Source organism: Parus major, chromosome 2 (assembly GCF_001522545.3).
Source record: "Parus major isolate Abel chromosome 2, Parus_major1.1, whole genome shotgun sequence".
Classification (NCBI taxonomy): Eukaryota; Metazoa; Chordata; class Aves; order Passeriformes; family Paridae; genus Parus; species Parus major.
In genome coordinates, this window is record NC_031769.1 from 54,781,813 (window position 1) to 54,798,733 (window position 16,921).

Sequence of the window (16,921 nt, forward strand, 5' to 3'; positions counted from 1 at the left end):
GAAAATAAGAGGAAGAGGCAGGAATTGGACTACAGACTGTACAGTGATGAAGGAATGCACTGAGAAATGTTCATCAAAGGGAAAGGAGGAGAAACTAATTGCTCTCCTTTTTAAAAAGCCTATGTAAGGTCATTTTATTTTGTAATATTAAAAAATCCCAACATTATTTTTTTTTTCCCCAAATATGAGAAAACCAGCCTGGTACACTGTAGTTTTCTGAATCTTGTGGCAATGCTGGCAGGTTCTGTGGGATTCCTATTGCTTCTAATTGAGCAAATCAACATAAACTGTTTACATTTATTCTCAAAAAAAAAGCAAAGGAGGGGAAGAAAGACTGTCTTTTAGGCAAGTAACTATTTGGCTCTAGTCTACATATTAGACACATTCAGCCACGACTCAAGGGAAGTGGAACAGATAAAATAAGGTGTTGATGTGCACTAAAGAGGAAGTGTGCAATCAAACTGCATGGCTATTCTAAGTACCGTCAGATGATTAGTACAAACATGCAAGGAAAATTAGGGAGATTAAAACTAGTGACAGTCCCAGACTGATCTATTAAGCCTTCTTCATTTGTGTAAAGGTGGTTGTTGTAAGGGGAGCAAGGAAAAAGGCTTGAAAAAGTGAACCCTTGCAAAACATTGGCACAAGTCTGTGCCGGGCATCTCCCCTCAGATGGACGCAGTAGCTTGCAGTTTTACTCAAATTTGCTGAAGGAGTTATAATTGGCTATAAAATTCAATGTATCAGCAAATTAAAAATATTGATTTATGCAGGCCATGGGTAGGTGAAACAGAGAAGGTCAACCAAGAAATTCATGATCCCAGAATAGATTTGCTGCCAGCATAGCCAGGCAAACTCTCAAAGCAAGGAGAAACCCCAGCTTATAATTGCTCAAGATGCCACAACGTCTTCTTACATCCTCAAAGTAAAAATTCTTCTTGCCTCAGAATATATGTATACACACTACTACACCCATAAGCACAAGTGTGATTTTTCAGAAAGCTATGCAATGAGCTACAATTTAAATCCAGTCCCATGCAGAGCCAGTATATACATAATAGACTGAGTGTACATGTAGTACTAGATTTTGTGTTAGCACAGCAAACTGGATTATATTTAACCTGCAGAGCCTCACCCTGCTACAAATAAAATTGGCAGGAGTAGAACCAGATCTTTAAAAGCAATATATTGCTACTATAGCAATTTGATATCAAGTTCATCACAATTTACAATAGGCATAAATCTTAAAATACTGTGATAGATGTAAATGATATTTCTTAATACATGGCTCTGATTTGAATTATTTTTAAATAAACAGGTTTTGTATTGAAACAACTTAAAACATTAAAAAAAGGCAAAGGGAATAAACAGAACGTTAGTGGAAAGCTGGTTGACACTTTTTTGCACATTTCTTCCTGCTATATGTACACGGCAATAAACCTCATAGTTCCATATATCTCCATAAGATCACTGGTAGAGTAAAATACCTCTTAGTATGAAACACAAGCATTCATGTCAATGAAGGATCATCCCCCTGATGTACCAAGTACAAACCAACCACTGCCTTTTCTTTTGAGGGTTGAGGAAAGAAGAGCTCTATCACTCCTATGTTTGTCAGAGACCAAAGGACCAATCAGATTCCCAGATGAGAGTACAGGCATTTTTTCATGTCTCTGGTAAAATTATCTACTGCATATATTATGGACCAAGCAACAATACAAACTCGCATACCTAGGTTTGGGAAGAAAAAAAAAAGTTTTGAAAACATTATGCTCTTTAGTTTAGTTCAGGTTTACACAACATAAAGGGTAACTGGGTTTGATATTCTACAACACACATACTCTTCTGAAAAATATGACATACTGATTGTAAATCTTAACAATATTGTCTTTTTTTCTAATACAGATATAAAATATTTTATGTCAAACACATCAGTGTGGTTTTTATACATATTTGAACCTTTAAACTTTTTACTAGTCCTCTCTTTCTTATTTTTTAGAATGTGGAAATACTGAGACACTTTCCCTTTAATTTTAAACACGTAGCCCCACTAAAAATAAAATTCTTATATGAAGTCACTGGCCCTTGTTAACCATTCTGTCATTTTAGTCCTGTACCAGCACTGTCTTGTGGGTATCATACACAGGTTCTTCATTGTTTAACAAATTATAAGTGCTTAAAGGCTGAATTCTTTAATTCTCATATCATCAAACAGTTATCCAGCCATCTGTTTGGGTTCAATTTATATTAAACATGAGTGGGCTTACTCTCCATATTTGCATAAAATTATGTGAAAGACATTTTTTTAATCATAGTACCTAAGTAAAATGGAAAAGGTCATTGTAAAGGATGTGGAATGTTTTAGTAAAACTTTAGATAGAAGTTGTATTCTGTTGTGGGATGACCTACAAAGCAAAGGACAGAAAGAACCTCAAGCAAATGTGGTAAAAGCACAGAACTTATCTAGTGGCTTTTTATCTTAATCATATATTGCTTGTCTACCAGCTTCCCATTGCAACCAACATCCCTTGACAGAGCAGTGATCAATTAGTTTCCCAATGATTCCAATGACTACTCTCATTTCAAGGGATGCACAGCCTGGTCATGTGTCAGTATCACGTGTATGACTTTTACATGTCCATGATTTGTAACTGTTAGAAACTTTGTTGTTGTACATCAAACTCGACTGGCCCTAAAGTCTTTGTGCACAAAAGCATTAGGTTAGGGAATGAGAAAATTATGTGCTCTCAGCAACTTGTGATGGCATACATATCTTAGGGTGGAAATTAGTTTGTGACACTTTTAGGAAGCTTTTCTTGAACCCTTTGCTATTTTCACTTTTTTTTTCACAAGACTTAACAAAAAAAGACAGAGATCCATCACAGTCCAGCAGAGGTGGTTTTGTTTTTTTTTGTTCAACATGTAATGATAACACCCCCTCTGAAGAACTGAAAATACCCTGAGCTTCAGAGTGAGAGAGGAGGAATAACAAGTGCTTGGCATTTGAGACTGACTTCACACTGGCTGCTTTTTTAGATCCATTCAGTTCACAAAAAATTCCAAGATGCATTAATATGTAATAAAATTTGCTTGATCGGTGACTGCTTATATGCAAGTAAGGAATCTTTCTGTATAAAAGAGTGCAAAAAATATCCTTCTTTGAGTCAGAGAAGGGAAAAGTCTGAGTCAGGTTGATATGAGTATTCTGAATCCCATCAACACTTCTGATAACAGATGCTACTGAGTAATCCAACAGCAGTATTAATCACATACTTCATGGTAAGCCTTTGGTAGGTTGGGCTACTGATGGGCAGTAGCAAAACAATACTGGTGTAAGTTCTTTGAGACAAACTGGAAATTGGATACTAGAGGGAAAAAAAATATTTATTGCTCACAAAAACAAGGCCTTCAGAGAAGTTACTTAGCAATCTCAATACTGCACAGTGCCTTTTTTAAAATATCCTTTTTTTATGGGGTACACTTTTTGTATTTCTTTTCCAGATAAACATTGCCTAAGGAAAACAGCCCTCACTATAGAAACAGGCATGATCCAGGTTGAAACTCTGAGAAAAACACACTGTACTCAAGTTTGCATTCATCTTGTAGTCTGTAAACACGTGTTCTTGATCCAAAATATTTTCCAGTCCATATTTGATGGAGGTTGTTCCTCTCCATCTTCCTATGAAAAGTGCTAAGTCATGACTTTTGGAGGAGTGACTAGTTTAGGAATTAAGATGCCATTCAAATGGCATGTGTGTGTTTGCCATCTAAGGGGTGCCTGAATTTCTTCCTGATTTGCTTCTCAGTTTGGCTGTCAAATCAATGTAGATTCTCAGCCAACTTCTGAATTACTGTTTATTTTTACCCTAATATGAAACTTTGCATAAAAGATTCTGGCACTATGCTTACAACAACTATGTTCTTGGATTGATATTACAGGAAAACATGATGCCAGGGTGGTGGTAAGAATAAAACCCTGTTCAGCTCTGCACGGTATCAGTGAATTTGTAGTCTCTGAAACAGGCTTTTCAGACGCTGGAAGCATAAATCCCACACGAGGGTTTTTTGGTTGTTTTTTTTAGCACAAGAATAGAGAGCAGGAGTAAGCTCAAAAGCCCTGGGATACAAGCAGCACCTTGACTTCACCGAATCTGGAGTGACAGCACTGCTGGGCTTAACCCTAAGGCTACAAGTTGGGTGAAGTTCCTGTGAACTCAGTTGGAGCTCCCGATAAAAGCAAAGCTTATGAATGTAGCCCATTGCAGGCTCATTCACCTTGCACATTTGCAGTTCCCACAATGCCTAATTACTGTCTTAATTACTCGGCAACTTGTCTCTCCATTTCTCCTTCCCTGTCTTTTAGTTTTTCTCCAGATACTCAGCACTGCCAACGTGCGATGCTGTCACTTTATTCCCAGTTTTCCCCCACACAGGGAGGACCTTGGTCAGCCCTGCAGACCCTGAGGGAATAGAGCCCTGTTCCAGCAGCACCATCTGTCCCTTCTCTCATGCACAACAGGAAACAAATAAAATGAAATGAACATCCAGTATTCTTTCACAGCCTACAACGTTTGGAGGCTCACTACTGATTTTTAACCAACCCAAAGTGTGCAACCAGGATCACCTATCAAGTAACAGAAGTCAAATAATTTTCTAAATGGCTTTGGTGGTTATGTCTGCAACAACTTTTTTGGTGAGATGTATAAGAGACAAAGGGAAAGAGCAAGCAGTAAAGAAAGGATGACACAAGGGAAACTGAAAGAGATAAGGAAGGAAAAGGAAAGTTTAACAAACATGAAGATATAACTTCCCTGGTACTGACTCTGCCTGCACATTTTGGCTGAGAATTAAACAGAATAATGTTTAGAGATGTACTATCAATAAAATCACATTTTGGCAGTTTGCAATACTCTCACATCATAAGGAGTATATTAATTTCTTTACTAATTAATCCAGAAGCCATTGAAGGCTAGAGAAGGAGGTCTGTGCTATTTTTTAAAATCAAAGAAATCTCCTTGCACTGTTAGATTTCCACATCTCTTTTAAATCCAAATTCCATATTTCAAATTCACATCACACCTCCAAAAGCACAGCTTGTGTTTGGCCTTCAGCTAACCATGAACGTTAACCTCATTCTGTTGTGCTTGTTTTCCACTCACTGCTTCACATTGTATAAATCCACTCCTTTACCATTTCCTGACTGTGTCCTGCAGTGACCATGCTGTGGTAGCAGCAGCTAACCAGCCTTTGCCTGTCTTCAGTTACTTGCATGCACTTTTCTCCTGAAGAGTTTCTCTCCTGAGCAAGATAAACCACGGGAATGCCTGCCCCGGCCCAATCAGCCTCTAAACTGAGCCATGCTCTTGCCTCTCTTCAGGCCTCAGTACACCTACATACTGTTCTTTCGCTTCCATCTCCTGTGTTCTTCTGCCTTTCATCCACAGCTACTGTCTCACCTCTGATAAGAATTTGGTTAGTACAGATTTGAAAAACATAAGGCAAATCCTTTCCTCTCCGATTACCCTCATTAACCATTCCTTATGGTTTTTACAGGACTAAAGTTTGTTCTATAGTTAAAATTACTGGTAGCATTATTTTGAAAAAAAATATTTCATGTTCTCAGCAGATCCGTTTCTGCAGTGTCTCTTCTATGTTTAAAAAGTTCATTCAAACTGCATAGAATGGCTACACCAGTGTGAAAAGATACACATAAACTAACAAGGATTTAGGTTACAATAGCAAGTTAAACAACAGGAAGCCTTGTTGCAACAACAAGCAACAACATCCACACAGATCTGCGCAGGTTTAAAAGGAACATAATATTTTAATTTATTCCTCTGCATGTCCTACATGCAAATAAGTCCTTAAACAACTTCCTGGATCTAAAAACTAATCCATGCATTTTATGTGAAAAATCAGTGTCATTTTTCTGATCTCAAAGACCAATTATTCGCCGCAGAAAATGGACTGCCTATATTTAACCAAGCTTCTTCTCTGTATTCAGTGTTTCATCTCCTTCTACTTTATGCTAAATGTGTATTAAGCTTGTACATGTGGGTCATTTAGCTGGGCTTTGGTGAGACATAAAGCATGAATCATCAGTATAAATAACTGTTCTTAAGGCATTACAGACCACCACCTACCTCTGCTACATACTGTTAACCCCCTATACTTCTATAAAGACACAACTAACTGCTTACCAAGGATCACAGTCTAGAAAGGAAATTCTTATTATCTGTGTTCTTTAGCAACTTTTATTTTCTCAAACCTCTACTTCATTAAAAATAAAACACCAACCTACTCCTAGCACGTCTTTCAATTTATCCTGGGAAAAGCAGGATAGTCAGGGTTTTTCAAGCATATGCAGGTCCATGTGTACATATTCTCCTCTTTCATATCATAGATAAAGAGGATAGACCACAGTTCATAGACTGTAGCATTGGCCTCTGTATCAATACAAACCACAGATTTAGCAATATTGTGGGTACCAAGAAGTGGGCTTAGAAAGTGATGTGCTGGTTTTGCATTAATTGACATTTGCTGAGAAGGGAAGGAGCCACCCATGGAAATTATTTTTCTGGGAGAGGCTGCTAAGACCTTCCTCTGTGCCTAGCAAAAACCAATAGGTGTCTAGCTCTGAGAATTGACAGCCTAATAAAACATTAGAAGCTGAGTCCGCCTCACATTTTCACGTTTTAAAGGCGGGCAAGGCCGGGAAATCGCTCACTTGGCTCATGGCTGTTGCAGAGTAAACTGTGTGCTGGTTGGACTGGCCCCACATGGCTGGGCCCCATGCAGCCCAGATGAGACTTTCTGCCCCCGAGGGGTGGTGAGCGGGCTGCTGAGCCCCTCACTGGGGAGTTCACCAGGCCCTGTCCCTGTGGGCAGCTGGGGCCCCTTCCCAGTGGGGATGGGCCCCTTCCTGGAGCCCACAGGTCCTTTTTCCAGCAGCACTGCCGGGCCATGCCAGCCGAGGACTACATCAGCACCAGGAACAGCCATGAGGCCAGGACCAATGCTGAGAGTGGCCCTGCAGTCAGCACTGAAGGAGTAGTCGGGGGCCAAGAGTGACCATGGCATCTTGTACCAGGAGCAGCCACATGGCCAAAATCAGTGCAACCATGACAGCCGCAGGCGCCCATGGCTGCTTCGGCACGGCTCACAATGAACTTTGTTTGTTTAGCTGCTTTTAGCCAGCGGTGCTGCAGACAGAAGGACAAAAGCAGAAGCAGCTTTCCTTGTTCCCCACACTCCACATGAAGAAAAGCGCTGAGTGGAGCTGGTGGCCGGCACAGCTCACATGGTGTTCACCAAGACCCCGTGAGCAGCAGCGAGAGGCACGGGGAGCGATCTCCCCAGTGCACAGCCTGGATGAGAGCAACCTTTCAGCACTGCAGAACTCTATAAAAACTGTTTAAATTGATAACACTTGAGAATAAATGAACCTATGAGCAGCAATTCTCTCCCACCTCAGGAAAAGGAAAGGATGAAGGCACATAAGGAAAGCAACATGGAACTCTGAGGTCAATAAAGGAGTCAAATTCTAGTTAGGAGGGGATTGAGGAGATACCTTCGGCTGAAATTCTCTTTGTAAAGCTATGGTAAAGATATATTTTTGATGTATCAGACTTCATTTTTTTCCCTGTAATTCATGAGATGTATGGGGGGATGCAGCATTCACCCACAGCCCATGAGAAAAGGGCACTCGTGCTGGAGAGTGTGGATGCTGAAAAGCTTTAATCCAGTGAGAAGCTTGAGCAGAGACAGAGATAAGAAACTTTACCCCATGGATAGAAGAAAAGCCTCTATTGCCAGAGGTAAAAGAAGAGAACTTTTGGGTTTTTATGCTGGAACAGCTGATCCTTAAAATAGTACCCCATAAGTTGACATGGCCCATGAAAGCAGCTTTGGGAAAGCTGCAAGGCATGGGAGGGACTTTCACACTGCAAACAGATTTTCCTTTCCCAGGCAGCTGATTCACTGTGACATTGAAGCCATGAGAGGACTGTTTCTTGTAGAGAAGTCTCCATGGCATGGCATGACAAAGTCCTCTCTCTACAAGAACTGATAAAAGACTATTGCAGGGGTGGTAACTGATGGAAAATCCCAGGTTTTGTCTCTGTGTTGTCAGTTGGGAAAGAAAAGAAGTCGTGGAGAGGGAACTAGAGTGTTATGATGTTTTTATTCTGATTCTTAATATTATTTTAGTTCTGTTAATAAAGTTTTCTTTATACCTTTTAAGTTTTGAGTTTGCTTTGCCCTCCTCCTATCTCACAGCAGGGAATAAATAAATAATTCTACTAGGTGCACTGGTGATTTTAGCCAGCGTTAAATCCACTACAAGTGAGAAAGTTGAGATTTCAAGGCAGCATCAAAGAATTGATCTGCTACAGAGACAGGAAGAACAAAGCAGAGGATCTTATCTGTAAGTAAGAAGGAACTTTTTGTCAGAAAAGAGGTAGTAAGAAAAAGAAGGCACAACAATAAGTAGCAATAGCAGGGCATTGGGAATCTGAGCCCAGAGCCCTGAAGGGTGGTACAGTCCCTGACTTTTTTGTGACCCTGCCCACTGAAAGGCCTCTGAGCATTCCCTCTGCCCTACCAACATTCTGAGAAATTGCCTATACAGAATTTGACCAAGTAAGTGCTTGTCCACACCATTATTCACTTGTAATTAGTTTTGTCCCCAATTCTGAAGAATCTCACAATAATTATTCTAACGAAGAATAATTATTAAGACAACAGAAAGGTACAGCCACTACAGAGAGGAACAGGGTATCTCCTGCTTAGCCTTCTCATAACACAAGCAGAAATGTGTTGTTACATGTGTGTTTACTACACTCTAAGTTTTACCATGCCCTCTTAATTAATAAACTCCAATTAGCAGAGACTCAACATGACCGAACATGACAATTGCTTTCCAGCGTTGGTCATTGGTTTATCATTCTGACAGCTACTGACTAACTAGCCACTCATTAAGTCTCAAATAAGTGATTCTGCATTCAAGAACAGCAAAGATGCAGTGTCGCATAGCACTGATGCTGATGCCACAGAACATTTAGGGAAGAGTGACCCAGCACTCAAAACACTCTGGATTGGAGGCTCCAAGCAGCTGAGTTTGCAGCAGAGCCCAATGAACTAAACCAAACAACTGGTCCCTAAGGAAAATGCCCTCTGTATCAAAGCAACAGAGCCACTTTCTTCTTCTCCCTGCACACTGCAGTCCCTGAGACTAGCAGTGACTGCTGCCTGATCAGGGTTTTGGTGGGGTTGAATCCCTCTGTGTATATTTTAGGCAAATGAAAAATCTCCCTGCCATCTTCAGGCGAGTTCAGGGAGCTACAGTCCTATTCACATCACATTCAAGATGTTGCTAAAGGGCATTCTTCACCCTTTATTTTTGTTTTCTTGCAAGGTCAGTATACTGTCCATCATCCTACAGTGGCTTGGCACACCACTAAGAAAGGCTGCCCACAGCCTGGACAGGTATGTTGCAGGAAAGGTGAGCACAGGCACGCTGCTCTCCCCTTCCATGCTCACACCTCATACCTAGCCTGCTTTTCTCTGCCATTTATCTCCTGATATCCTGAAATATTCTGCTATGACAGATGCTGGGCAGTTTTCTTCACTGTTCCTCCTAGCCAGTGAATAAAATTTGGGCCACTGAGGTGAAAAGCAGCTTGCATTCTCCTTTCCTACACTCATCTACTGCTCTCTTACCCTTGCCATCTACAGCAACAGGTTGCACCAGGGTCCAGCACACATCCTAAGAGGCAGACACTGGTGATCAATCCAGCGCAGAAATTCCAGCAATTTCCAGATACCACCTCAACATTTCTCCTCTAAGTGCCCACGAAGTCACACTCTCAGCAGTGCCACAACAGGAAGGTGGCATGCACAGTGGAGTGTCTGCAGACCACTGACAGCTACCATGGGGCATTCCTTGGGTCAGAAACATTAAGTCTTAGATAATATAACAATGCCAAATAGATGACCTGCTAGAGGAGCAAGATGTAGTGAAGAAGGCAGTCAAGACCCAAACCAAATGAATTAGATTATTAAAAGTTTTACTTCATTTTTAATAGAGGGTTTAAGTGAAGCACAGAGAGAACCACAGAGGAAGGGACCCATGCTAAATGAAATGGGAAAGAATAAAAGATGAAATTGTCGAGCAAGAACAGAGGATGAGGCCACATTGATACTAATAATGCTTTGGCCAGTGAACACAGAGCTATGGATCCCCTTAAAACTTAAGAATCAGCACTTCCTTGTTTTGTGGAAACTAAATGACAATGAGGAGCATATTATGTAACAACTTACAGGATCACGGTTAATACTGCATAGATGAGGAAAACTGGAAAAGAAGAAACAGATTACCTTTCCTTACAAACCAGGGGAAATATGAGAACCTAATAGGAAGGAGCCTTGGGGTTTTTTTTCTCTCCCCTTTCTTCCATGCTTTGCACCCAGAAAACCAAAACGCACCTCTAACCTTTTAACATGTACATTAGAAACTAAAATGTGAAAGCAATCAATATTTTATTAAGATCTACTGTTTCCAGTTAGATCAGAGGGAACACTGACAAAAGAGGAAAACCACTTCCAAATTTTGAGGCAAGAAGAAAGAAAACATTCCTCTACAACAAGGAAAGCTAGAAGGGGAATAAAAAACTTGAACTGCGAAAAAAGGCATTTACTTCTATGAGAAGAGAACTTTCTGACTGAAGCAAAGGTACAAATCAATTTAGGGAACCTGCAAAATCTCCACCATTACAAACTTAAAAAAGCTGGCAAGAAAATAATTCCTGAGGAATAATTTTATGTACAGTTAATTCCACTTTTGTAGTAGGATGGGCCAGATAACTATTTGCACTCCATATTTTCTATAATTTCTATAAAAAAATGAAAATACTTTTAAAAAGGAAATTCAGGTTTTCATTACACTTGAACCTGAAGACAGAAAAAGATCATCTGCATAGTTTAGACCATACTATTTACATGAGAATTTGTTGACTTGTTGTTGGTTTTATTTATAAACTTAGAGACTAAGAATTAGCTGTTTAGAGGTGGAGTTGCCTCATCACTGTGTGTGCTTGTGCCAGCAGGGCCACAAATGTCAAGGCCAGTCATAATACTGGAATGACTTCAGTATAATACATTTTATAATATCTGTGGGGCCAACATTTTAGATTATTAGACAGTAGTTTACTGTTACAAACCTGAGGGTGCTAGAACTATGCATGATTCTGCACCTGGGATGGAGTAATCCCAGACACAAGTCTGAGCTGGGAGAGGAGTGGCTGGAGAGCAGCCCTGCAGAAAGAGGTTGGCAGGAAGCTCAATGGGATCAGCAGTGGGTGTGCCCTGACAGCCAAGAGGTCAAACCTCATCCTGGGGTACATCAAACACAGAATCACCAGCCAGCCAGGAGAGGTGATCATCCTGCTGAATTCAGCACCGGTGCAGCCTCACTCGAGTACTGTGTGCAGTTCTGGGCCCCACCATTTGAAAAGGATGTGAAGGCACTTGAACGTGTCCTGAGAAGGGCACCAAAGCAGGGGAAGGGGCTGGCAGGAATGTGCTCTGGGGAGTGGCTGAGGGCACTGGGCTTGTCTGGTTTGGACAGGAGGAGGCTGAGGGGTGACCTCACTGCTGCCTACAGCTTCCTGAGAAGGGAAGCGGTGAGGGAGGTGCTGAGCTCTTCTTCCTCTCCCAGTGCTAGGACACTGGGAATGGCTCCAAGCTGCATCCATCAGGGGAAGTACAGACTTAACATGAGGAAACATTTCATGACTCCAAGGTGGCCAAAACCTGGAACAGGCTTCCTGGAGAGGTGGTCAATGCCTCCCTCCCTGCTCTGCCTGTCAAAGCTGAAAAGGCATTTGGACAGCGCCCTTAAAAGGCATTTGGACAGTGCCTGACCAGCTCAGGGCTGACCATTTAACTTTGGTCATCCCTGAGCTGGTCAGGCAGTGGGACTAGATGGCCACTGTAGCTCTCTCCCAGCTGAACTATTCTATTCAATTAGAGTTGTTGGGTTATAAAAGAGATGACAAGGAGATAAATTGTATTATACATTGGGTTATTAGCTTAAATGGAATTTTCCAAAGAAACCTGGGGAGACAAATTCAGCCTCTTCATTCAAGTAACCTTGTCCTTAGAATTGACTCAGTGAGCCTTGGTTATCCAAATATCTTTTCTGGTTTCATTTTAAACACATTGGCATTTCATTAATTTTTATGGCTGGGATGTAGTCTCCCAAATCGATCTTGTCCTTTTAAAACTTTCATCCATTTTCTTCAGCTGACTTTTGGCAGATTTTAACAGATGCTGCAAGCTCAGCATGTCCACACTTCCTGCATTTTGGGGTAAAAGTAATTGAAGAAATGTGATGACCAGAGGATTTTAAGATGGCACACTCACTGATTCAAAATCAGGGTGTCAGGACACATATGCTACCACATAAAGCATCATCACATCTGGATGATGTGAAAAATAGAGCAGCCAACTACTATTTCTATATAACTCTCAGAGTATCACATCTAATGCAAGATAGAGATCTGCTCAATATTAATTTTTCCAGTTATTTAGCTTCTGTCATGTAAATAGTGACCAGACACATACACTACCAAACTGTAGTGTGTGTGACTACACACAGTTACACTACTGTGCAACTAAAATTTCTCCTAGACAGCAAGAAACTGAAGATAATGATGGCATTATTAGAAAAATGGCTTCCATAAATGAATCAGAATCACAGAATAAACTGAGTTGGAAGGGACCCACAAGCATCATTGAGTCAGCCCTGCACAGAACCATCCCCAAGAGTCACACCATGTGCCCAAGAGCATTGTCCAATCAGTTCTTGAAATCTGTCAGGCTTGGTGCTGTGATCATCTTCCCCTCATGAATAAATTGTAAAATACTATAAGATCTCCCCTCAGTCTCCTCCAGGGTGAAGTGACCAAGCGACATCAGCCACTCATACTTGAAGCCTTCCCTCATGGCTGTTCATGATCTTCATTAGCTTGCTTTTAGGTCAATAGTTTTGTATCTTTCTTATATTGTGGCACCCAAAACTGTCCCCAGCACTTGAGGTGAGGCTGTAGGAGAGCAGAGGGGACAGTCCCCTCCCTTGTCCAGCTGGCAGTGCTGTGCATGATGTTCCCCAGCACACAAGTGACCCTCCTGGCTGTGCGGGCGCTGCTGACTCACATTCAACTTTCCATTGGCCAGGACCCCCAGATCCCTTTCCATGGTGCTGCTCTCCAGTGTCTTGTTCCCCAGTCTGTCTGTACATCCAGGGTTGTCCCATCCCAGGTACAGAATCTGGCACTTTCTCTTGCTGAACTTCATTTGATTGGGGATTACCTAGCCCTCTGATTTGTCAGATTCTCTCTTCTGGGCCTCTCTTCTGCCTTCAAGGGAGTCAACAGCTCCTCCCAGTTTTCTATCATCTGCAAACTTGCTTAGTATCCCTTACTAGGGATATCCCTTACTAGTCCTGCAGCCTAGTAATTTGTGAAGATGTTGAAGAGCACTGAGCTGAGGGTGAAGCCATGAGGAACCCCACTAGTAACAGATCACCAGTTTGGTGTCACCCCATTGACCCTTTGACACCAACCTGTGAGCCAGCTGCTCACCCACTGCATGATGTGTTTATCCAGCTGGGGGCTGGACATTTTATCCAGCAGAATCCTGTGAGAGTATCAAAAGCATTACTGAAAACCAAAATTAAGGTCTATGTTTTAGAGCCACTCCATGTTTTTAATACATATGTTGCATCCGTAATAGAAAGCAATTGATCTGTAAGAACACATTCAGTAAACTGAAGGTGCACAAATCCAATATAAGCATCAAGATAAAAACAACTCAATGTATTTAAAACCTCTTTAAGCCAGTGTGATATTACACACCTGTCACAATGCCATCCTATCCACACCATCACGAATCAGACAAATCATACATTTTCAACTCCTAGAAAAAAAATTACTTGTCATCGAGCACCCAAAACAAATAAACAAAACTCAATCAGTCCCATTTTGGGACTTTTCTTTTTTAGTAAAGTTTCAGTCAAAATAATGAAGGATTTTATGTTGTATTGACATAAATGAACTCAAACCTAACTAGAAATGTAGACATGAAAGAGTACACATGCACATCTCATGTAATAACTCATTTGCCAGCAAGGAGGAGGCAAGGATACAGAGCTACATGGTATTGTGACCTACTCTGTGTCAGACTGCTGGTACTATGATCTACTCTGTGTAAGGTCATTAACATCATATAAATAACCCTGAAAATAAGCAACTTTTAGACCACTGATATAAGAAATTACCACCACAGACACTATAAGGAAGCCAAAATTGCCAGATGCCTAACTGCAATACATGAAAATCAAACTAGACAGATTTCCTCCTTGTTAGCGTGGTTGATCACCAAAGTGGAGGTAGAACAGACCATCTGTCAGAGCCCAGCAGCATCTTCAATTTGCACCCAAGGCAACCATCAGAATCAAGGCACCTGTCTTGGGGGTAGTGCAGGAACAGTCTTTGAGAGGGATGGGGCATCTCAGGTATTCACATTAAGGTGTCCTCCCTGGTATGCCCCCAACATTTCTGTGAGCAGGACCCCCACGCTGGAACAGACACAGCTTGAAGCAGTACATGTGATTATAACTTGCACCAGTGCTTTTCCAGATGGTTAATCATAACCACACTGACAAAGACATAAGGAAACAAACAGTATTTTTAGGCTTCTACTCCAAGTATGAACCCAAGTCAACTCACACCATAAAGTAATCAGATCTCTTCAAACTATTAAAGACTATTTACGTACTCTACCTGAAAACAGTTGCAGTCCAAATCTGCAAGAATGGAAACGCATCATGACTTAGGTGTTGGAAAGGCTAGTACTTTAGAACCTGGTGAGCTAGACAGGAGTATTTGAAAAGGAAAATTAATCACTAGTCTGTGACAGCCTCAATTATTAGATTCTTTGATAATAACACAATTATGTATAGGACTTTTCAACATATCAATTGTTGCATTTTTTCCTCCCCCTGGAACTCCACAGAATTCAATATTTGGACAAAAAGAAAATAAGGATTTATAGGCAGTGAAGTATAAGCAATATGCTCATAAAAAAAAAAAATCTTTCTTAATTCAGAGCCCTATTACTTAAACTGCATAACAATACAGGATATATGCTAGAGGGGTATAAAGGCTTTATTGACCCTCAAAAGACTTGCAACACTTCCTGACAATTCTGTTGGCAAAATTCATGCTGGCAACAGCTTTATCATAAACTGTGCTAACAGCAGACACTGCTGCTACATATAGTCACACGCAAATGCTTTCCTGTGGGGCCTAATATCTGTAGCTATGATCCTGTTTTGACACACACAGCATCTACACAGAAGCTATTTGTGCAGATCAATTATACCTATCAGCTTTCATTAACGAAGATGAACAAACGAACAGCAGCCCGTAAGGCCCTGGTCTTTGGTCACGAACTCCTGCAAATTCTCCCCGACTTGGCCCGCTGTTCATTTCCAGGGTTCAAGAACGCTAGAATCGGTACCGGCTTCCCTAAGCAGCACACGCTGTCAGCTGCGGAACATTCCGACCAGCTTCATGACATCCCGAGACGCTGCCCCAAACCCAGCGGGCGCGGGCCCCGCCAGCACCCCGGCCCCCGCGGGCTCCTGTCACCACACGCAGCGGTGTCTGTCACGCCGCGGCTGCAGCAAGGCGGATCGCCGCAGCCGGGGTCGAGCCGGCGAGGATATTAAAGGAAAGGCAATCCTCTTAGGAGGGCTGGCGGCGGGCGGTGAGGCGCGGCGAACCGAGCCCGCGCTCCCCGGGAAAGCAGCTCGGCCGTCCCGGGAGCGGCGCGGTGCCAGCCCCGCGGGCGGGCCCTCAAGGGCGAGGGCGCGGCGGCCGGCCCGGGCCTGCGGCAGGTGCCGCCGGCGGGCGGGCAGCGGGCGGCCGGCGGGGCCCGGGGCACCGCGAAATGGGTCAGTTATGTAATAACGCCGGCAACCCCGGCCCCCGCCCGGCTCCCCGCGGGATGGCACGGGGGGAGCCGCAGCGGCGGGCACTGGGGACGAGCGGAGCCGCATCCTCTCGTGGAGCCCGGGCACCGCCGCCGCACACCCTTCTTCCCCCTCCGCCCCTTCCCAGCGGTTCCCCCGCCCCGCAGCGCACCTTCTCCTGGGCGCGGTTGAGGCGTTTCTGAACGTTTTTGGCGAAGATGCCGGTCTTCATGTCGGCCATGGCTGGCGGCGGGGATAGGGAGGGTGGGGAGAGAAGGCGGGCGAGGCAGAGCCCGGCGGCTACAAGCGGCAGCGGCGATGGAGGGATGGAGAGGAGGAGGAGGAAGATGAGGAGGAGGGCTTTAAAGACACAGCAGGGAGAGGCGTGGCCACCGCCGCCGCCTCAGGTGAGCCGCGGGCCCGCCGCCCCCGGCCGCCCCTGGCCCCCGGGGAGGCGGCTGTCGGGAGCCCAGGATGGAAAGTGTTGTCTCCTGGAGATGAGGCGATTCCTCTAGGTAATAAATCACGTCAAGAGAGATAACGGGGATGATGATTTCGAGAAGCACAGCTGATGGCTGCCTCCACTACTGGCGCAAGCCCCCTTGTACAGCCAGAGAAACTTATTCCCCTGGAAGTTTCCACCTAGGCAGAGTCACTTCCAGATCCAAACTGGTTTAACACTTTGTACTGTTTGGGGGCTGCAGCATCAAGCGCAGTAGGTGGGTGCTGCGGAAAGGGGATCTGCACCCCCCGGATCGGCCAGGGCTGGGGTTTTTGGCACAGCCATCAGCTGTTCTGGGGTTACGTGGCCGTGCTGCTGAATGTGTTACACCTGACTTGCCATTGTGCTGCTCTCGACATCCTCCTCCCATCCATTCCTCACTC

At 43.2% G+C, this 16,921-nt stretch overlaps 1 protein-coding gene across 2 annotated transcripts in view; it reads right to left on the minus strand.

Moving 5' to 3' along the window:
* AMPH (amphiphysin) overlaps nt 1–16,385 on the minus strand; it is a 121,914-nt gene extending 105,529 nt beyond the window's left edge. For both annotated transcript variants that reach the window (XM_033512015.1, XM_015618882.2), the window contains exon 1: nt 16,209–16,385. In XM_033512015.1, the coding sequence (XP_033367906.1) occupies nt 16,209–16,277 (69 nt within the window). In that variant the 5' untranslated portion in view covers nt 16,278–16,385. The remainder of the gene's footprint in view (nt 1–16,208) is intronic.
* Nucleotides 16,386–16,921: the final 536 nt, after the last annotated feature.